This window comes from Alternaria infectoria (assembly GCF_024043175.1).
Source record: "Alternaria infectoria strain BMP 0036 chromosome Unknown scaffold_4, whole genome shotgun sequence".
Lineage (NCBI taxonomy): Eukaryota > Fungi > Ascomycota > Dothideomycetes > Pleosporales > Pleosporaceae > Alternaria > Alternaria infectoria.
Window position 1 is genome coordinate 1044558 of NW_026250693.1, and position 22388 is coordinate 1066945.

A 22388-nucleotide genomic window follows, 5' to 3' on the forward strand; every position below is an offset into this window, starting at 1 on the left:
CGTGGTACTGCGACGACCTTTCGCAGAAAAGACTTGCAGTTTCCGATACCCATACCACGCTGATGCAATTGAATACTCTCGAATAAAAAGCATCACCGATTTGATAAACCACCTACCACTACGCGCACGTCTGATCTAATTGCCGGCTCCAAAACAGGAAGGATCCTTGGTATCCACTGATCGAGCGAATTAGCATGCCGGGAGCTCCACTTGACGCTTGGTCCATCCGAAGTCCCGCTACTCCGCTCATTCGAAACAGCAGCTTCAACCATTGATGTTCCACAACTCTTTATCCACCCGCGCTCTTCGCTCTCTCATTTCTGCAAGATGTCGACGACTCTGGATCATGGGTTTCTCTCGGCGACCTATCGCCAATACAAGAAGGATACAGGTGCGTCTTTTACCATGCTTAAAGCCACCAGGTTAAAGCAGCTCACACGACAAAAGCATACATTGCCGGTTGGCTAGTGGAAGCCTCAAAAAAGATCGGTTTCAGTCTCAGTAGTATACAGGCGTCTGCGCCGTCAGAGTCTCAACGCCTAAAAGGCAAAGATAGGAAGAAGGCCAAAGAGGCTGCCAAAAAGCAGCCCTCTGAATATCACATCAGGACCGTCGACTTCGTACCTATCGCCGAGGCTATCGCAAAACAAGTCAAGAAAGTCAAAGTACCATCTCCACTGCTGACAGTGTTCGGTAGAGCTATCAAAGCTAGAAAAGAGGCACAAGCTTATTACGGATCAAATCAACTTGCAGATGAAGGACATCATCACTTCATCAACATACTGTCACGAGTTCAGGAAATCTTGCGCCCTTTAGCTCCTGTCACCAAAGTCACCAAGCCAGAGAAGAGCGATGGTGTCCATAATCGATTTACGAAGCTGCCGGTCGAAGAAGCTGCCGACACCTTGTCAACAGAGGATGTGAAACCAGAACCCAAGTTACCGCCGGTTGTCGCAGCGGAGATCGAGCAGAGTGACGAAGACGCCGAAGAAGAGTTCTTTTTCGCAATACATCTGTTTCTCAAAGGGATCCATGAAATTCAAGAGGTGGTACAAGATTCCTGGTTCAAATCAACGGACTTTACTCGGGACTACATTTTGTCGGGTCTCCTCAGCAATACCGCGATAGATCTTGTCAGACGGGCTGAGGGCGAACTGGACCTTCTTCTTAAGCGTCCCTCGAAATACCCAGCATCAAAGTTCCCTGTGTGGTGCCTCCCTGCGCTCCTATATCACCATTACCGACCGTTGCCAGATGGTGTCAGTATTCAGAACTTAGTGGTCCCCTCGGATGTTACCGTCAAGGCAAACAAGGACGACTACGATAAACTTCACGCTAACTGGTGTTTCTGGCCCGTCTACACAGGTCTGCGATTCTGTGTGAACCGTGTCAAGAAATTCCCGTATCTTGACGCTAACGAAGAGGAGCTTCAAGCGATTGGTGCGGATTCGGTCACGGACATCATGCGGACGTTCAAACTTGCCAAAGAGTTCCGAGTATACACCTCAAACCAGAATCGGTTCTGGGCACAGGATGAAGTAAGAGGCTTTCAGTAGGAACTGCATGAGTCACACACTGACTTTATGTATTGTCCAGGTCACTCGCGGTATGAAATTGATGTTCACAGATAAAGTCATCCCTATCTGGGTGACGTTTGGCATCCAGACCCTTCTCGACATCCAGGACATCATGGACTATCGAATGGGCGAGGGCGAGGGCAACAATGTCCCGTTCAATAACATTCGAGTGTGTCATCGTGATGAGATGGAATTATGGTGGAAGTTCTATGATTGGAAGGCCCCATTCAAGACGTGGTATGGACCCGGCACTCCATGTGGGCTTCAACGCGAGGTGTGTAATGATACCCTGCAAGTGTATCACCAGCTTGTGGAGCACGCCGACATTCCTGCCGTCAAGTACAATCCCATACGTTGCGGTTTGATCAAGTACGATTTCTACCTCCAACTACATGCTTGCGGGTTCTACACCGAGAAGCTCAGTGGCCTTGTGTGCGTCCTGGGTCATATATACACTGCGGTACGTAAGCTAGTCTTGTCGGATCGTTCTCTTCGGATTCTAGGGTTCTCTTCAAGGTTAATGGGAGCCTACAATTGAGAAAGCCATGACTGTCTTCATTCAAGTGGTCTGGAATTTCCAACGATACTCATAGTAGTACGGACTAAAGGAAAATGCTAACGAAAACCTTTAGGGAAAATTGCTTTATCCGGACGATCCTGCTTGGCCTGACATGGAATACGTCCTCTACTCCCAAGATCCAAATCACGTCTTCTACGGCGGGAAACCCAAGTCCCTTGACGAGGCATATCGCAAACTCAACCTTGCTTATGGCAACAAACTGCCGCGCGCGAACGGCCGTGGAAAATCCGAGGCGAAAAACACAAATCGTATGTTCCAGAAGACGAGCATATTAAGTCCGGTTCTGGAGGATCGGATGACCGGATGGAGCGACCACACCAACGAGTCCGTGGACGAGCTTGCCGGTAACCTCAATGTCTTGCTGTGCGACAAAGCCGAACAAGGGAAACTAGCACGCCAGTTGGGCGCATCACCGGATTGGGTTGAAAGTGAGATTGACACTCGCCGAATCGTTCGACTGTTCGAGGATGTTCCGGCAGAGGGCTCTCCTGTGCTGCTTCGCGATTTGTCTCTCTTCATAGAAGGCGAGATGCAGAATGTGTACTTCGACTGGATTTCGATGTACATGATCTGCGGAGATATCTGGAAAGACATTCTATCGGCACTGGCCGGAGACCCTATTCTTGAGCCGCTCATGTACGACCCGCATCCAGGCATAGGCTTGCATGTCCTCAAGCTGGCCGCGGAATATGAAGACAGGCGTGGCAAAATTGATTTAGATGACCCAGAGTTCGCACCACAACTTCGAAAAGTATGGGCCTGCATCCAGGAAGCCATTCGCAAACCTTCGAAACACGAATACAACGAGCCGCATAAAGGCCGCAAGGTCTGGGTCGGCGACGAGTGTCTGGCACAGCAATTTTCTCGCAATCACTTGACGGTAGCTTGGCAGCTAATCGCTAGCAACACTTGTCAGCTGTTTGGCTTTTACGAGAATTGGGAATCTGAAGATATGCATAAAAGTGCCGTGCTGTCGAAAATTCATCATCACCATTCCTTGAACGACGTATATCGCGACCGCGAAATGGACCTACTGTTGGTAGGCCTCCGCGCGGAGTGCCTAAAAGAAAAAACTCACATCGAAAAACGCTGTGGACGCTGTCGCCGACGGAACTTCTTCCTTGAGCATTATGGCTCAGTCTCCTCGCTCAGAGGCACGGAAATAGTCGACAGACAATTGGGACTGAAGTACCACGGGAAAGACGCCAAGAAGGTAGAAGAGGATGCGCCGCTCAAGGCCCTGGCCAGAAGCATGTTTGGGAGCAGTGACGTTCCATTTGTCGACGGCGACGCTGAGGCGGGGTCTGATTCTGACTCTGACTTTGACAAGGGTGAGGTCATAGCTGAGGAGGGCTACGCAAAGATCAGAAGTACAGCAGACGGAAAGTACCAGGTCGAGATGCCGATCAGGGCGATGTTTTCTAAACCTGGTATTTGGGAGTGTCTGGCTAGCTACTAGTCGGTAGCCCGTCATTTAGATACCACATGTATCTAATCGCTTCCGTATCTAGTCTCATTTATGGTAATATCCAGGGCTGTAGTCTCGCTACAGTGATTCGTGCTCGATATCAACCTCGACGAGGACGGCATTGACGATCCTGAGAGCGCGTCGGTATTGCAACTCCAGAGGTCGATAGCCTCACGAGCCGTACCTGTATCAGCGTATTTGGGCACAATGATGCGAGATAGTCTCCATGAGATTCGTCATCCGTGCCCTTCAAATTATGGACCACGTGTTCGCAAAGTTGACTTGACAAAAGCTATATTGGAAGGCGCGCTGTAGTCAATGTATCGGATATGACATTTGTTACGCGCGCGAGAACTCCTGATGCTTTTCTCTCAGCCTCGTCTCGCCAGGCGTGGCTTCGCTTGACCCCGCACACCTGCCCACATGCTGACAAGTCAGCTATCTTTTTCCTTGCATCTTCAACACTCATTCTACTTATCCTATACTCTGACGTCGAGCAGAACTTTCATGTTCCATCTTACTGGCCCTGCGAGATGATCGACGACAACTCTGAAGAGGAAGGCCGAAGCTACTGCCAGCTTCGCTCAAGGAACGCGAGCGCAGACACGCTGTCCTGCTTTCACTACGAGCCTCTCGAACCCCGCTGCATACGCATCCTCGAACTCCAGCCTGGTCAACGATCAGACCCATTCCTAGGCAAATTCATCATCGCGGACGTCAACAATGACTTCGCATACGATGCGCTGTCGTACATGTGGGGCGATGCCACGCAGACTGATCAGGTCGTCGTTGATGGCGCCACTATACCGACGGGCTGGAATTTGACCAGGGCATTGGAATACCTGCGCGATCTTGGAGGATCGAAATCACTGAGGATATGGATCGATGCAATATGCATTAATCAGAACAGTCTTGAGGAACGAGCCGAACAGGTCGCCATGATGCGGACCATCTACCACAACGCTTCCTGTGTGCGAATTTGGATCAATGAACCGTCGATCGACGAAGAGAGTGCGGCCGTAGCAGCTCTCCAAAGCTTTAAACCCAGCCCAAATGCAGAATATAGTGGCCTGGGCGATGAGCCCAGCTTCTGGGATCCTCTGGTTCCGATGTTTAACAATGGGTACTTCAATCGTATTTGGATGTAAGTGGATCAACGGTCGCCTGAATATAGAGTATCAGCTGACGCGGTCGCCTTTATGCTGGTAGACAGCAAGAAGTCCGTAACGCACGACGAATAATGCTACACTGCATGAATATTGCTTTTGATGGTATGGCTGTCGCCGACTTCCAGCAAGTCATAGGGGACCTTTTCCCTCTAATTGATGTTCACCCCAACGTCTGGAAGTTTACCAATCTACGTGCATTGAGAGGATATATGGCCGGCCCTTTTAGTTTTGGTTCCGAGATGTTCGCCTTTCATGGTGAGCAAAGACTGAGACTTGGGCTTCTCACCATTCTTCCCAGATCCAATTATATGCAAGTGTCGGTAGGCCATGATCGCTTGTATGCTCTTATGCACTTGGCTAAAGACTACGAAGAAGGAGGCATTGAAGTCGATTACAACAAGACTGAAGCGCAGGTCATGGCAGATGCAGCCGCCTACTACATCAGTCGACATAGGGATCTTGAGTTCCTGATTGACAGCTTCCGACATGACGTTAAAGCAACAGATAGTCTCAAGTCGGACGAGATTACCCATCCAACATGGATACCAGATAAATGGATGGGAGGCGACCCTCTCGGAACACCGGTCACTTTGCGATATGATCATGAGCGAAGACGCACCCAGTGCCTTTCAAATTCTGTCAATGTCGAAAATTTGACATTACGCATTCGCGGCGTAGAGGTGGGTTGGATACAGAAACGCTTTACCAACGGCGCATACGCGACCATTGGTCGCTTCTGGACGTCTCCGCTCGGTGAATATCTGCAGCGACACCTCGGGCACTCTGGCCCCGGGTTGCCGCTCGAATTCCTTCGTGTTATCGAAGGCGGTCTACACGGGCGAAAGCACGATCACAGTTGTATTGAGACTGGATTGTCTTACCTTCTTGAAATTAGCAGTGCTCCGGAGCGGGCGAGCCGGAGTTTAGGGCACGAGGGAACTAAAGTACTGGACCTATTAGCCCCTTTGAAAAGGATTGATCGACGCGCGTGGTCCGCGCTCCGCGATACGTTACAAAGCTTGTATAGAAGATCTTACATTGTAACAAACAGTGGATACGCTGGCCTAGTACCCGATTGTAATATAAGAGAAGGAGACGACATTTGGATAATACTTGGATCTTGTTATCCGCTCATCGTGCGAAGACAAGTTAGCGGGACATACCGGCATATTTGCACAGCACACATACCGGCTTTTGACGAACGCGAAGATCTGGCCCAGTTGTCATGCGAAATCCAGCCCGGGGACAAAGTCGGCGAATGGACGGTTGAGGACATCGAATTGGAATGATAACAACGCGCTTCACGATGACGAAAGAGCACGATTTGCTACGAACCCAGTTGCGATCATATTTGAGTGGCACTATGTACAACGAACTTAGCAACGTTCTTCCGCCGAGGTTGAACCCATACCCCAAGTCTCCGCCCTAACATCTCTCTGACCATCTACGCCGGAGGCCCAACAGGCGTAGGCTTAGGCATAGGCGCTACAAAAGATCAGCAACAAACCCAACACTCTCCAAGAACACAATCTACTCACAAAAGCCCGGCACACTCCTCGTAGGCCTCGGCATTGGTCCTCTACTAGGCCGACCAGGGAACCCTCCAGTCGGCATGGGAGGAACACCACCTGGGAAGCTGGGGAAGCCACCAGTTGGGAAGGGAGGCGCACCGCCTGAGAAGCTGGGGAAGCCAGGAAAGCCGCCGGTTGGGAAGGGAGGAGCGCCAGTAGGGAACGCGGGGAAACCTCCTGGAGGTGTTGGCATGGGACCGGTGGGGCGAGGGCCAGTGGGGAAGGGTGGGATGCCGACGGGCATTGAGGGAGTGGCTTGGCGTTCTACGATGGGGGCGGCGAGGGCGCTGGGGGATGTTAGTTGGGGTGTTGAGGAAGTGGCTTGGTAAGGGAGGTGCACCCAGCGGCCATGAGGATGACGGTGGTGAGCTTCATAGTGTGCGGATGTATAGTTCAGTGAGTGAGTAAAGTGGAAGCTGTTCGTTGATGTCGATTTAAACTTCTGACACGAGGTTCTCTTATACTCCTGCTCACCCCCAGTTTCCACATATTCCAGAGCACACGCGTACCTGGCTACCATGCGTCAGCGTAGATTACTTTCCTTCCCTGTTCCTCCGCCCTCAAGCCCATGTTGATGAATCCTAATATCCCGTATAATGGTGCAGCAACGCCATATTTGCCCGGCTATCAAAGCCCAGAGTTCGGAGAATTCTTTCACTCGCGGAGGTTTGGGGCCGATCGAGTATGTTGAGAGGATATGACGTTGCGGACACGTTGTGCAGAGAGCGTCGCGCCAGGGTGTTTATGAAGAGTAGCACAGCGGCCAATTTATCGGTTGCTTGTGGCCGGGTCCGTTGTCTAATTAAGCTTTGAGTTCAGGGCAGGAACGGGCTGTACAACCGCGGTGAGGGTATGATTTGAAACAGCTCATATATACGACCCAATGGTAGAGGTGATCTTGAGCGTGTGGCCTGAGGCCTCTGATGTCTCGTTGGATCGGACTTGCAAGAGGCCTGCAGGTAGGCCTGTATAGAAGCAATGGTACTCAAATGCCGATAGATACTGCATGCAACCAGACGGGGATGGAATCGAGATTGTTTACTTTGGGTACTAAGATCGAGGACGCGTCTCTCCTAGATGTGACGGCCGGGCTGTTTAGCCGATCTCGGGACAATTATTTGGCTGTGAATAACACAGTAACGTCGAATCGTTCTTATGAGGCTTCAAAGATGCCGTACAGTGCGGCTCGGGTCTCCGCCACGACGGTCAGTCGTGAGCTCATGCAGAACTTAGCAGGAGCAGTTTTTGTGGGTCTCGAGGCTTAAACTAAGAGGACATCGGCAAGTCGGCGTATTCAGACACCTGGTATGTGAATTGACGACAACGTCATTTTTTTGGGCAGCAAAGGAAAATCTGGCGAGACTTGAAAAGACTAATCAAGATCGAACATGAGGTAAATTGATGTGAGGGGCAGCGCTGAACTCCCCGCATTCTCGCATCTCATCGGAGTTCGACTCCGGTAGGCAGTCCCGACCGTTCGTTGCCAAAAACTTGATCGGTAAATGAAGAAGAAGTATATGGATGTTGTCGAGAGTAGATGAAATGCGGTCGCAATGAGCCAGTGAACCAGACAGATGAAGCCGTCAAGGTCCTGCAATGCCCAGCAATTATGGTTGGTTGGAATGGGAAAAGCCGCGAACTTTGCCGGGCCGCACCTGCATAATTCTCCTGTTGTGCCGCTAATCCTTGACAAGCAACATAGCCCTGATTGCAGATGTTTGATGCGAATGCTTCTGACGACAGTCGACGGGCGATATATGAAGGAGGCGTGGCTGCTGTGGAGGGCTGCATCGGATAGAGGGTTGTGTAACGGCTCGCGACAACGGTAAGGAGACTTTTGTATTGAGCGTTAGCACCAGGTTGGGGAGAAATCCATGTCATCGCACCTTTTGACCTGAATGTGAAGAGTATCTCCATCAGCTCTTGATGGAGCTTTGCTGAATTAAAATGATTATTGTTCCACTCATGCAACCATTCTTCCGAGCTGTGTGTACGCCGCTCAGTCATCGTCTTCGATGACTAGACCAATCTCTTCCGCATTCTTGACCTCCCCGCCTTCGTTGTTGGCATCTGCGTCCTCATCGGTGCCAGTCTTTGGCACATTCGCATTCGGCGCCAATTTCTTCTTCGTCTTGCCATCCTCTGCGACTGGTGTCTCATCCCTCTCGCTGCCTGTTCCACCCTTTCCACCCTTCTTGGCTTTCTCTTTCCGCTGTCGCGCCTTCTCACGCTTCAACCGATTCTTCTCCGTCTTCTCATTGTCTTTCTTTTCCAGCTCCTCTTTCCGCTTGGCAAACTCCTTTTCGTCTTCCTCCTTCTTCACCTCCTCGTCCATCATCCTCAGCCTCTCGTACTCGCGCCTCCGACTCGCCTTGTAGACGTGGAACTCGCCACTTCCCGCACCTGCACTGGAACCTTGTACATTGGCGACGATTTCTGGGGGTAAAGAGGATTTGGCTAGTGCGCTGGAGCCTGGGATGTAGATATCGCGATCAGGCTTCGCGAAGAGAGCCTCGACTTCTGAGGCTTGCGCTGAGCGGGGAGTAAGCGCGCGCTTCTTCGTTGGGCGCTGCGAGCGCGGATCGGCGGAGGTGGGTATCGATTCGGGGATGGGTTCAGACATTGTGGTGAGTCCACAGAGATAGATGCGAAGCGCTGGCCAGTGATAAGCTGGCAGGGGGGCGATAATTTGTTTATGATGTCGTGTGTAGTTGCCCGGAGTGATGCGCCTTCAAAGAGATAACGTGGGCAGTAGCAGCGTGTACGGGTGCTGTCGCGCAATGCAGAAAAAGTGGTGAAGAATGAGGGCCAAGAAACAGTCGCGAGGGATGACGCGCTAGCACTTGCGGCGAACACCTCGGGGGCGCTACGGGCGGCCGAACAAGCCACTCGCGCCAGCGAAGTCGCCGCTATCGTCGGGCTTGCAGCTGCACATGAAACGCCCTTGATCGCACTTTCCCTGCGCAGCTGTACATATTCCCTTCCTGCCTCGAAGACACCTTGCTGTACAGCATAGTATCAACTACACGTACATCATCTTCCAAACCCACACCATACACACATCCCACTCTCTTCAACATGGGGAAACCCCGCGTAGGTCCACTTTATTAATACCACCAAGGCCAATGGCTAACTCCCTCGCAGATGATCATATTGATCCGCCATGCCCAGTCAGAGGGAAACAAGAATCGCGACATCCACCAGTTCATTCCCGACCATAGAGTGAAACTGACCCAGCATGGCTGGACTCAGGTATGCCCCCAGTCCCATTCGACTTGAGACGAGACATGACTAACTCATATGATTGTAGGCAGAAGAGGCAGGAAGACAGCTACGGTCTCTGCTCAAGCCAGACGACACTCTCCAGTTCTTCACTTCACCTTACCGTCGCACGCGCGAGACGACCGAAGGCATACTCCGTACCCTGACCTCCGACGACCCAACACCATCGCCCTTTCCCCGCAATAAGATAACCGTCTTCGAAGAGCCCCGGATACGCGAGCAGGACTTTGGCAACTTCCAGCCATGTTCAGCGGAGATGGAGCGCATGTGGCAGGAGAGGGCCGACTATGGGCACTTCTTCTACCGTATACCTGATGGTGAGAGTGCGGCTGACGCGTACGATCGAGTCAGTGGCTTCAATGAGAGCTTGTGGAGATCTTTCCAAGACGACAACTTTCCCAGTGTATGCGTTTTGGTCACACACGGGCTGATGTCGCGGGTCTTCCTTATGAAATGGTGAGGCGCATAACGATTGGGTCAGTAGTCCAGAACTAACATGCACCAGGTACCACTGGTCGGTCGAGTACTTCGAGGATCTCCGTAACGTCAACCACTGCGAATTCATAATTATGAAGCGAAGCGAGAACAACGGCCGATACATTCTCCAGAACGAGCTACGAACATGGTCGGAACTCAAGCGCCGTGCTGCGAAGGAGAAGGAAGAGACAAAAAGCGCCACCTCATCTACGCCGAGCAGGGCCACACCTTTGACTGGCCTGGGCCAAGGAGGCATCACCGCATCCCCCACCATACCCACGCGCCGATGGGGAGGATGCGTCAACGGATGTGACCATGACAAGATCAACTACCCCCGTCGACCGATGCGCAAGAACACTATGGAGTATATGGGACAATCGCAACAGCTGCCCCCGCCGGCAGTCTCACATATGGAGCCTGTAGAAAGCGAACAGGAGGACCACCCAGTTGCAGCGCAGCAGACTGAACACGCTCCCATCATCAACGAGCCGTCGCCGGCAAAGCTATCGCGGAAGCAGAGTACTAAGGGTGCCACCATGCCGGAAATGCCTCCAACACCAGCGTCTCCAAACGATGCGTCCAACGACGCTACAAGCAGTGACGAAGGGGAAGCAACATCGTCCATGTCACGCTCAGGTAGTCATGCGCAACCGAGAACCGCAGCTGTCCTCCGCCACCTACAGCCTCACAAGACACCAGGCGAGGGTTTCTCTGATGACTCCGATTACTTCCCGGGCATGCAACAAATACAACATCGCAAGTTCCTTCGAGCAAGCTCTACGCAGCGCAGACAGTCCAAAGAACGCAAACTGCAGCGCAAACAGACAGAGCAGAGCTGGAAAGAGGAATCTGGCATGGGTAACGGCGTCAGGACTGATAGACTGGGCGACGGCGATGCCACCAGCGATGACGCTGCGTTCGCAAAGGAGAAGGAAGGAGAACCAATCCTCACGGAAGCGTTGAAAGGCAACATGATTGTTGAGAACAGTGAGGAGGATAGGGAAGCCGGGGAGGAAGAGAAGAAGATTGGCGAGACAGAGATTGACAAGATGCAAGACGCCGAGAGAAAGGGCTTTGGTGAGGTATATTGAGCATCTTGAACGAATGATACGTCGAGGACGAACTGGACGACGATACGGCTGTATTAACGCAGATACTAAACGTCTCAAACGATTTACGGTACAAGATCGAATCGAGCCGGTCTCGTAGATCTTTCACATTAATCGAATGTCTCCGGTGTGGTTGGGCCGCTTTCCTTGATTCTGGTATCCTTTACTTGGTTCCATCCCAACCATGAGTGCAATACTATGCGCCAGAGGCCCCAAATGTTGCTGCCGTGGAAATCTTCTGAATTACAAATCTTAATTTCCACATCAATCTCTCACTCGCGCAAACGCAAACGCACTTTCCTCACTTGTTGTGGACCCACTTTCCGCGTCAGGTGGTTTGCCAAGACCACTCTTGCTATTCTCACTCACTTCGGGTCTCTGATTTCTTCGGTCTACTTCGCAGCCACTTGGAGGAGCCCATTGCCTTGGGAACTATTACACGACAAGCGACTTATACCATGCAAAAAACCGAGAGTGACTCTGGCGCAGCTGTTGCGCCCACGCCCGCATCGCCTTGCCAAGGTCGAGCTATCGGCTTTCTGGACTTATCTGGGGGTGAGTCAAGAATTCGGAACCAGATTTCACAGTTGCTAATCAGATCTAAAGAACTCCGCAACTACATATATGAGTATGCAGCTGAGCAGAGCATCTTGGTCAAGCTCTCGCACGACCCCAGCCTTACTAAGAACAACATCGACTGGATTGCTCAGGATCGTACGCTCCTAGGTCTCACACGAACCTGTAGACAGATCCGCGATGAATTCTTGCCTATCTACCTCACAACTACCACTATTGCAATACCATATTACCAGGTCGATCAGTACATCTCTACGTTTGTCGATCCACAACATGGCACTTACGACGACGCGGTCGGTAGCGTTATCTTGCTGAGGCCAAGGGTTTTAGTAACACGTCATTCCGTCAATATACTCCCATTGGTCAAAATCATCGCTCGGGCGCCACGCTTGATTGCACGCTTTCTCAACGAGGACACTAATGACTTCCGCCAGAACAGCTTGTTCAACTCGCTGCTCAACACCCATCGCAACCCCCGCTGGAATGTCTACGCAAAAAACTGCATTTCTCAGATCACCATCAGCAGTTGTCCGAACGAAGGTCTGAAGACCACAATCGTGGTCAAGAAAGAGTGGGCGGAAAGCTGGATGGGTCTCAACTTCTATGAGAAGACTAAGCATCTCATCGCAGCAATGGCATGGAGTAAACGTGTTGGTCTCAACAGGAATAGTGGCAAGTACAGTTCGCTCCTCTATCACTTTGGCGATATAGTTCCGGAAGATTCTGCGACGTCAGCGAAGCTCGACAGTGAATAAGGGCACGTCGTATTTGTTTACACCCAACGGAGGGATAGATCTGTATAAGACCAAGATCTGGTTCAACGGGAACAGTGCCCTCCATCGAGAGGTTCGTGTAGCTTTCCAATGCTGAAAGGTGAATTGGACGGCACGCGCAGGCCTTGTTCTTAGTGTAACTAAAGCAGGTGTAGTGAAAGCAGTGCACAATACCACTATCTCGACTGACGCATGTGGAGAGCTGATCAATTATCGCTAACCTTCAGCTCAACTCGGATGTCTTACTGATTACAAACCACCCTGAAAACTTCTACCCATCGAGGCAAGCAAACTGCTTACCATATAACATGTCCGGTCCAAAAAAGTCCGATACTCTCGCTTCAATTCAGGAACTCAACGCAGCTCTCCAAAACCTCACTGTTGAAAGCCCCAGGCTCGGGTTTCTATCCCTATCCGGTGGTAAGTACACACTAACCGTCGTCATCAAGTGCATCACTAACAAGCATAGAACTTCGGAACAAAATATATTCATACCTCGCCAATGAACGTATAAACCACGACGCTCCCGTCAACTCAGAGACCACATCATTCTCCTCGACCCCAAACTACCTGCACACGCCCGCACACCAGATCGTGCTGTATTACGAGAACAAAGATGACGTTCTATACGAACCTCCAGAATGGAACACTATACAACGCTACGACATGGGCATCACACAGACCTGCCATCAAATACGAAAAGAATACGAAGCCACTTATCGCGAAAACCACTCAATGTCCATCTCGCTCGACGCCCTTGTATCTAGCACCGCCTCCCGTGATCCCGACCAGCCTCCCACCCTTCCTTTAGGCAGCGTACGCATCACGGTCCGAGAGTCATCGTGGTCAACACCCAACATCGACATTCTCCCTTTCCTGAAGGCATACAAAAACTCCCCGTCCTTGAAGCTGCACTTCGAACTCCCCGAACACGTGCGGACTGCTTTTGGCGATGTGTTCAGCGTGAAGGAGAATAATAAGTGGTGGGTCGGTGTTGAGGAGCATGTCGCGTTTATACATGTGTGGCCTGAGGTCTATGGCGAGAGAGCTAAAGTCGGGATTACGGTTACCAAGGAGTTCGAGATGAAGCGGAGGAGGGGAAGGATGGGAGTTCAGAAAGGTGTATTGCTGGCTGCGTGGCTGCGTGAGATGGGGTTGGAGGCTTTAAGTAGGTGGCCAGGACTCAGGATATATGTAATTTGATCTCCTGCTTCATCAAGATGGATATGCACCCTTCAGGCGATTGATGTGTCCAGGAGAGGCTGCATGAGTGGCTGCCAACGGTCGGACTGGGGGCCCTAGTAGGATGGCATGGATTGAGGGTTTACTTGGCGAAGCCGTGGTTGGAGGAGTAGTTTGAAGAATAGAAATAAGGAGGATCTTGAGCTGCGCGTTCGACGACTGGCTTGCAGACCGACCACGCAATCAATCAGAGCAGATGCACACTTCGGCGCAGCGCTGCGGTGTGTCGGTGTCCGTTGAGTACTTGGCATGTTTGCTCATCTTCGAGAAGCATTGTATCGCTCCCATTGCAGGCATTCTGGTCGGCGAGGTAGCTGCGACATGCAGATCTGACACGGAGAATAATCTGAGATAAGCGGGCCGCGTATGCAAGAAATATGCAGCGATGTGAAGCTGTTCAACAAACGCATACAATCGTTCGTGAGAAGAAGTGACAAAAACTCGAAGTCAGTCGCCGCCGTGATGGACCATCGATGAAGTTCGCGCCAGTAGCCGCCACCCGGCACTCGCATCCGTCCGTCGCACGGAGTCCTTCTAGAAACCATCTAGACACCCACACACCAGCTTGACCTAGCGGGCCACGTTAGTAATTCATTCCATGACGAAGGAAGGCCGTGGTAATTCCGACGGTGCGAGGTTTCGGTCGCCGACTAGCCTCCAAGACCCCGAGAACGATGACACTCGCACTCGCTGCCCTCAGCGCAGAAATCATACGATATCCCACATCGTGAAACGCCTCGTCGACTCTACATCATCATGTTCGCGGGTACGCAAGCCTCGCCATGCAGTCGCGCAAGCCATGAACCGGGTAAAGTTCCCATGTGCTATCCCTGGGGCGCATTCTCGTCGCCGACGACCCACGCGCCTACCACGCGCGAGCCACGCTTAGTACCCACGCTAGTCAATTTACCTAGGGGTATATGCGTATCTGCTGCCGGGGCGCCACCAGTCCGCCTCCACGATATATCCATCGTCGGGATGATTGCATTCTCGGCTAAGTCCACGTTTGCAGCGTGAGGTCGGCGACTAGGGAAAATGTCTACACGGCGATTGGCACATGGGCCCGTTAGCGAGAGAAGATCTGGTCTAGTGACCTAGTCCTTCATAATGAGGTGGTGGTCTACAAACGGCTTGTTAGTCCTTCGCTGGCAGGGGGTTTCTTTGATTTTGCTGCTTTCGTTCTGCTGATGCACCTTACGGGACGAGGCATTGGTTAGAGTGGGATTCTTTAAGGGACGGGACCCGACGAAACGACAATACCGGTATCAAGAGGATGTTTACACCTGTCGAGACTTCCATCGGTGCCTTTCTGCTACACCAAGCGACTAGCAACCTCCTCTATCAGAATGGCGATATCCTGGGACTCAGCGGCTATCTGCGTCGACTCTTCTCTGCGCCTACGAAGGAACTGCTCGCTTTCTTCACGGGCATGGCTGCCAGCTATGTTCCGTTGAAGGCATTAGCACCGCAGTTGATCACGGAGTATCCTGCTGTACAGACAAGTCCACAGAGTGCTCTGTTTACGCTAGCGATTGGTGCTCTGATAGGATGGGGAACAAAGGTAAGAGACCTTTGGTACTAGACTCTCTCACCACTAACGCGAACTGCCAGATGTCGAATGGGTGTACATCCGGACACATGCTGTGTGGACTCCCCAGACTGAGTGGACGCTCAGCAATCGCAGTTGCTACCTTCTTTCCCGCGGCGATCATAACACATCACCTCGTCAATCCGAGCCTATCGAGTCCGATGTGCCCTGGCAGTGCACCATGCTACACGCCTGTGTATCCGTCAACCGAGACAACTGCATCTCTTCTCATACTTGCCGTATTCAGCATCTTCGCCGCGCGAACCATACCCAAACTCGTAGCCCAGGTCACGGTCGCGCCCGCAATCAAGGACGCCAAACATCAGCCCGCAGATGCACATACTGCTGCACGCCTTACGACGCAGTCTTTCTCGGGTTTACTCTTCGCACTCGGTCTTCATATCTCGCAGATGTCACACCCGGACAAGGTGGCCGCTTTCTTCTCTTTCCCAGATCTGCAACACTGGGACCCGTCACTCGCTCTGGTCATACTCTTCGGCGTCCTACCCAACTTGATCGAGAACCAAATGAAAAGCTTCACCAGCCCACCATCATTCGCCGACAAGTTCTCGCTACCTACGAAGACATTGCAAGATGTGGATATAAGATTCGTTGTCGGAGCTGCAGCTTTTGGTGTTGGCTGGGGCTTGACGGGAATTTGTCCTGGTCCGGCGGTGCTTCGAGCTTTCTTTCAGCCGGTTTGGGGAGCGTTGTGGGTTGGTGGCTTCTGGTTGGGAGGTAAACTGAACATTTGATCTGGTTCCAAGCTTGTTTCTTTACATCATGGGGGGGCTCTTTGCGTTACACGATACCCTGTATGTATTCCTGCGCATCATTTGCCATGAGGGCTGGACGATGACTGTGGAAGATGTTAATAGTCGGATATGATATGCCAATCTGATGGCGTCGGTAGTGTTTGAATGATGAAACGAACAGGTTGAAGTGCTCGCGCTTCGAATGAAACACGCCTTTAGACGTATCGCTGTTATTCCAGGAGTTGCGCAGAAGTCACCGATAGATCTTTTCGTCGCCCTGGGAGAAGGTAGGTGCGTATATGTGGATCTGTACGACGAACTGCTCAGTTGGGGAAAGAGGAAAGAACAGCCCGCGAGCCATAACCACTTGGAGACGTTCGCACAACAAGAGCGCGCTATTCGGTGACGCAAGGTCTGGGAAGTGCACAAATCTCTCGCCTTCGTTCGTTTCACTTCATCCGCAGTGAAGGTGAAGGCGGGAGCTACGCACAAAAAAGCTCAATCCCGCTTGCGTAGTACGCTTCTGAATCCAACACCACCCGGGTGTTTCTCTCTCTTACCTTCCACTTATCAGCAACAAACTTGAAAAGTATGCGGATCCGCCAGTTCGTCAGGCTTGCTGGCTTGTTCGCTGCCGTTGCAGGCGAGATCTGTCAAGAGTAGGCATTTCCCAAGTAAACCGCTTTCCGTCTCGGCGGGTTTGATAGTTCTTGTACCAGCGTCTTGCTTGATTGAAATTCTTGCAGCTGACTTTAACATTCAGCTGCTCAAACGATGATCGTCTATCCACTAATGTCACGATCCTCGAGGCGCCGGGCAAGGTTTTCGCCGCCGCTGGGCCTCCGCCTCCGCCCCCTCGAACTCCTCCGCCCGGTCTGCCAAATCGGCCTCCTCCGAATCCACAAAATGAACCTGCGACTGATGAGGTCTGGGATAGGTGCAGGAGAAAGGGATGCATGCTCTCGTGGGCGATGAGCCACGACGACAGCGAAGTCGGACCCCAGTACGACCCAGGACGTACCACGGCAGCATCACCGTTCCAGGCTATTGGTGATCTCCATAGATGGAACTGGATGTTTCATGATCTCGATCACGTAGACGATTATTATTTCGACTTTTATAGGACATGGGGTATCGGTGACGCTCTCGCGAGTCTCGGAATCAACCCAGATGCAAGCAGATACCAGGGAGGCCAGAACCACATCGTCAACTATCAACACTTCACGCCTATATATATTACGGCTCTCCAGGATCAAAGATACGACGTTAATGGCAAGCAATACCGATCCACAGGTGCTGAATTTACCTTCTCACTCAACATCAAGGACGGCGTCATTATGGGCATGGACCGTACGAGCCCCAGGGAAGCAGGCAAGACCAAAGTATCGCCGCCAATTACTGGTGACGGACTGCCGAAGCTCAACCAATTCTCGGACGTGGCGTGGCTGGATTGGCAATTCATGATAGAGGGGTACAAGGGGGATGTCAAAAACATAAATTACTTCATATCTGTGTTGATCGTCAACCCAGAGACTAGAGCAGTGGCGATGAGAGCATTGCGCACTCGAGGGAAAATTGAGCTAGAAGATTTTCCAGGGCAGACGTTCGAACGGGGGACAGACGAAATGAACGCACTCATGGGTAAGACTTGCACACTCCAGTAGTGATACACAAGCCTCTTCGCTTACCAAAGGCTGAGAAGGGTTGGCTAACATGTGACCAGGCACGCCGAACATGCAAGGTTTCGCATATCTGCTGGTTCAGCACAAAGCGCAGCTGGGCAACATGTACATCAAGAAGATCCAAGTCTTCAAGTGCGTGACGATGCGCGAGCCTCCCTGCATGATCGCGTATGTATCCAAGCCAGACGCCGCCCCAGTGGCCAACCCTGGCGAAGGCGAAGGCGAAGGCGAAGTCGCCAGACGGGACGGAGGCCGTAACGTGGCGCGTATGCATAAGATCTTCGCGAAGCTGTGAAACGTCAGTAACTGCGAGGCGATCCAGGGAACATTAGATGGAAGCTAGATATATGGCGAGACGTAATATATGACAGACATTCCTGTGTTCAGACAGACGCTGGTCTTGAAGGCGTTTGTGCATAGCTTGCTCGTTGATATGGATGCCCTGAATTCAACAACCTGTCCATCTCAACCATCAATTTTTCAATGCTCGTCAAAAAAAACTAATTTATGATTACTCTCGCGTTGACGCATGGGAGGGGTGTGGGGAGGGAAGGAGAAGGCGACTTTTGGACCCTGGGTTCAGCCCTACCAAAAAAGTCTTGAGCCCCGGCACATGATTGCACCCGACCCCGCGACGCGCTCAACCACGACATCGACGCGCAAAATGGAAGACGACAGAGCTGCGACCAACCTGGGGCCCGATGCCGAGCAGGGCATGCCAGAAGAGGCTGTGCCCGTGCAGAAACAACCGAAGCGACGTTTTGTGGGCAGAAAGACGGCGGAAAAGGCGGGCGAGCAGCAAGCGGATCCCAATGCCAACATTGAGGATTCCAGCGCGATACAAGGTGTGAGGAGCCCATACACAGATGCTTATTAATACATCTAGCTAACAGTCATCCAAGTTGCCCAGCCTCGACGTACTGCTCGTGTCTTGAACGCCATCCCCGACGACATCCTCCACGACCAGGAGATCAACGACGCCATCGCCCTCCTGCCTCCAAACTACAGCTTCGAGATCCACAAATGTATACATCGCATACGGACATCCGGCGCCAAGTCGATAGCCCTGCAGTTCCCCGAGGGCCTGCTGCTGTTCGCGACGACTATATCCGATATCCTGACGCGATTCTGTCCCGGTACTTCGACGCTGATAATGGGTGATGTCACATACGGCGCCTGCTGCATAGACGATTACACTGCAAGAGCGTTGGGATGCGATCTGCTCATACACTACGCGCACAGCTGTCTGATACCGGTAGCTGTAACGAAGATCGCAACACTGTACATCTTCGTCTCCATCAGTATCGATACCCAACATCTGATCAACACCATCACCGAGAATTTCCCCGTGGGAAAGACCATCGCGTTAGTTGGCACCATTCAGTTCAACGCTACAATACATGGCATTGTGCCGATACTACGGAAGGAAGGGTACGACCCGTTTGTGCCACAGATCGCGCCTCTATCCAAGGGCGAGATTCTGGGCTGCACATCACCGTCGATGGCCATTAAGCCAGGCCAGCTCAATGCGCGAGGCAAAGAGGAGGAAGTACCAGACATGATACTATATCTTGGCGACGGACGCTTCCACCTCGAGAGCGCTATGATCGCCAATCCACACATACCTGCATACCGCTATGACCCATACTCACGGCGGCTTACACACGAGACCTATGAACATGACTCACTATACGACTTACGCCGCACCGCTATTCTTACAGCTCGGAAAGCTCGTACATGGGGCGTTATCCTCGGTTCACTAGGACGGCAAGGAAATCCACACACACTTACGCTCATCGAGAACGAGCTGGCGCGCCAAGGCATCAAATGTGTAAATCTGCTCATGTCCGAGATCTTCCCTGGTAAACTGGCAATGATGTCCGATGTAGAGGCTTGGGTACAGATCGCATGTCCTAGATTGAGCATTGACTGGGGTTACGCATTTCCCAGGCCATTGCTTAGTCCTTATGAGGCGCTTGTTACCCTTGGAGTAAGAGATGCGCCATGGTTGGAGGAAGACGACACAGTGAGGAGAGTCGAGGCCAAGGACAGAAAGAACCTCTATCCTATGGACTTTTACGCCAAAGAGGGTTTGGGACGAACTACGGTAGATCACGTGAAAGCTGCCGAAGTAGCAGTCAGGGCCTGAGGAACTACAAAGCATGCATTGGTTTGGCGTCTTTTTCTGCTAGTTTACACTAAATCCGCCTACCGATCTGATCACACATAAGACTGGAACTGATATTGGTACACAATCCATTGGCCGACCCCGACGCCTCGACCAATGGATTATGTACCAATATCAGTTCCAGCCTGATGTGTGATTAGATGGGTAGGCGGGATACTCATCAAATTTGGAAAATTATTTTAGTGATACCCAAGGCAGCTTACAGTCAGAGATATAAATGCTAAACACTAAATTTGCATTATCGCGTGGCGACACTTGCTACTTCGACTCCTCCGCGTCTCCGCGTCTCTACGTCGCGGACGAGCAGTTGGGATAAGCTATGGCTGCCTGCCGCTTGCTCTCCTCTTTCACTGCGACGGCATCAAAGGAGCATTTCCCGCTAGCAAAAACAAAAGCACGGACATTCGCGATATCACCGTTAGGCTCCCATCTTGCCCGATTGCTCTCTACGACACAGTGACCGTTAACCTGGGATGTTCCACTATACTGCGACCAATTGATCCGCAACTCGCTGCTGCTCGATCGGCGCGACAATGTCGTCAGAAACAGCTCCACCGCCCATCTTCCAGACAGACACCATCCCGTCCAGCATGACTCTACCTCCGGCTACACCGAGCTCTCTGAAGCGGAAGCCATCAGCCGACCCCTCCCCTCCTCCTCGGGAGTCTCCAAAGAGACCGCGACTGGACTCACAGAGACTGTCCACCGATGAGACCCTATGCTCTACAAAGCGCTACGCCGTGTACTCGCACGATCTCCTCGAAGACCCGAAGACTGCCAGTCACCAGCTCCTCAGCGCATCCCCCGTCTTCGAGACCACCCAAAAGGCCATGCGTGACCACGCTACCCAAGCAATCGAAGCGAACGTCCAATGGGGTGCGACAAAGGAGCTCAGCACCAACCGCCTCTACGAGATCCTGGATAGTAAGAACCATGTCGTTCTACGCTACGAGATGGACATAGTCTTCTCCGCAGGTGAAGACGCGGACGGCGTGAAACTGTGGACCCGTGCGAGCGAGCTGGAAGCTTTGCCAGTGCAGTATGGTCTGTGTGTTGAGTATCTCAATCATAACTACGACGAGGAAGAGGGAGCAGAGCGCTCCCTGGTCGTCACTTTTGGTAGTCTAGGTGAAGCCAAACACGCCATGAAGAAGTCGGCGGCGGCGTACATTGGCAGCTCCAGTGGAGTCAAGGTGTCTGAGAGGCGGATTGAGATGGTAGGGGAGGAGGGAGAAGTTCTTCGACGGTACAAGATTGAAGAGGGGAGGAGGGATGCACAGGGTAGGTTTATACGGGAAGAAGAGTTGTATCTTGAGCTGAGCGGTGTAGAGTCGACGGTACCTGCCGACCTTCCACCCGCGCCCGAGAATGTGGAGTCGTCTGCACCGCCATCTCCTCAGCCGATTACTGCTCCTGCCATTACTGCAGTCGTACGCCAAGCTACACCACAAGTCGCATCAAACATACCCGCTTCCACAACCTCCGAACCAGAAGCTGCTCCCGGCACACGCCGCCAGTCTGCTCGAATCAAAGTTGAAAGTCAAGCTGCCAAGGATATGAAAGAAGAGCAAGCCAAGGTCGAAATCAAGCCCAAGCCTCAGCCTAAACCAAAGGCTCCAGTTCAACCCAAGCCCCCAGCTAAGCCCAAAACGCCAGCTAAATCCAAAGGCAAAGGCAAAGCTCCAGTCCAAGAACCAGTCGATAAAACCCTTCACTGCACTTGTCGCGGCCATGACGACGGCAGTCTAATGATCGGCTGCGATAACGACGCTTGTCCGATAGGGTGGTATCATGGTCGTTGCATCGGCATCTCCAAGGCGATTCCGAAGAATAAAGAATGGTATTGTGCCATGTGTACGAAAGAGATGGAGAACAACAAGGATGCGGGTGTTGGAGCGGTAACTGTGAAGACGCCTGCGAAGAAGAGAGGTAGCGGTGGTGGCGTGAAGACAAAGGCGAAGGCGAAGAAGAGGAAGTAGGGGTAGGTGGATTGATGTGAAGGTTGGCTGAAGGGACTGTGGAATTGTGCGCTGAATGGCATAGTCGTCCTGGGGCCTGTAAGTATGTATGATATGATAGTGATTCATGATGTAAATAAACGGTCTTACCGTTCACGTCCGAACTCCAATGATGTTCTCTTGTTTTACCACATTCCAAGCTATGTCTTTATCATATCTACCTCCGGTCTCTGATACTGCGCTGGTGTCTTGATAACACGATGCAACAGGAGATGCCCGAAGTACGAGCTCATAAGAAAGAAAACAATAATGCCAATGGTGGTAGTGTCCATTTTCAGTTGACGCACTGCGCAAACAGTCTGGTTAGAGAAAGGAAACGGCAGATTCCCGCAA

The 22388-nt window shown here is 51.9% G+C and overlaps 7 protein-coding genes across 7 annotated transcripts; 6 read left to right on the forward strand and 1 right to left on the reverse strand.

The window, feature by feature from the left end:
- Nucleotides 1-327: 327 nt before the first annotated feature.
- On the forward strand, nucleotides 328-3616 carry J4E92_003356 (uncharacterized protein; the record flags this gene model as incomplete). The annotated part of the gene is made up of 5 exons (XM_051494754.1): nucleotides 328-391; nucleotides 448-1538; nucleotides 1597-1746; nucleotides 1885-2007; nucleotides 2210-3616. The coding sequence occupies 5 exons, from the start codon at nucleotides 328-330 to the stop codon at nucleotides 3614-3616; spliced, it is 2835 nt and encodes a 944-aa protein (XP_051355047.1).
- Nucleotides 3617-4158: 542 nt separating this feature from the next.
- Nucleotides 4159-4773, forward strand: J4E92_003357 (uncharacterized protein; the record flags this gene model as incomplete). Its single annotated transcript, XM_051494755.1, has 1 exon — nucleotides 4159-4773. The coding sequence occupies one exon, from the start codon at nucleotides 4159-4161 to the stop codon at nucleotides 4771-4773; it is 615 nt and encodes a 204-aa protein (XP_051355048.1).
- A 3591-nt stretch (nucleotides 4774-8364) lies between these two features.
- Nucleotides 8365-8988, reverse strand: J4E92_003358 (uncharacterized protein; the record flags this gene model as incomplete). Its single annotated transcript, XM_051494756.1, has 1 exon — nucleotides 8365-8988. One exon carries the CDS (start codon nucleotides 8986-8988, stop codon nucleotides 8365-8367), a length of 624 nt encoding a protein of 207 aa, XP_051355049.1.
- Nucleotides 8989-9509: 521 nt separating this feature from the next.
- Nucleotides 9510-12564, forward strand: J4E92_003359 (uncharacterized protein; the record flags this gene model as incomplete). The annotated part of the gene is made up of 4 exons (XM_051494757.1): nucleotides 9510-9617; nucleotides 9676-10103; nucleotides 10153-11201; nucleotides 11840-12564. 4 exons carry the CDS (start codon nucleotides 9510-9512, stop codon nucleotides 12562-12564), a joined length of 2310 nt encoding a protein of 769 aa, XP_051355050.1.
- Nucleotides 12565-12890: 326 nt separating this feature from the next.
- On the forward strand, nucleotides 12891-18144 carry J4E92_003360 (uncharacterized protein; the record flags this gene model as incomplete). Its single annotated transcript, XM_051494758.1, has 6 exons — nucleotides 12891-13002; nucleotides 13052-13750; nucleotides 15042-15385; nucleotides 15700-16142; nucleotides 16931-17808; nucleotides 17891-18144. 6 exons carry the CDS (start codon nucleotides 12891-12893, stop codon nucleotides 18142-18144), a joined length of 2730 nt encoding a protein of 909 aa, XP_051355051.1.
- A 369-nt stretch (nucleotides 18145-18513) lies between these two features.
- DPH1 (Diphthamide biosynthesis protein 1) lies at nucleotides 18514-19998 on the forward strand (the record flags this gene model as incomplete). Its single annotated transcript, XM_051494759.1, has 2 exons — nucleotides 18514-18694; nucleotides 18752-19998. 2 exons carry the CDS (start codon nucleotides 18514-18516, stop codon nucleotides 19996-19998), a joined length of 1428 nt encoding a protein of 475 aa, XP_051355052.1.
- A 572-nt stretch (nucleotides 19999-20570) lies between these two features.
- On the forward strand, nucleotides 20571-22016 carry J4E92_003362 (uncharacterized protein; the record flags this gene model as incomplete). The annotated part of the gene is made up of 1 exon (XM_051494760.1): nucleotides 20571-22016. The coding sequence occupies one exon, from the start codon at nucleotides 20571-20573 to the stop codon at nucleotides 22014-22016; it is 1446 nt and encodes a 481-aa protein (XP_051355053.1).
- Between the last annotated feature and the right edge of the window lie 372 nt (nucleotides 22017-22388).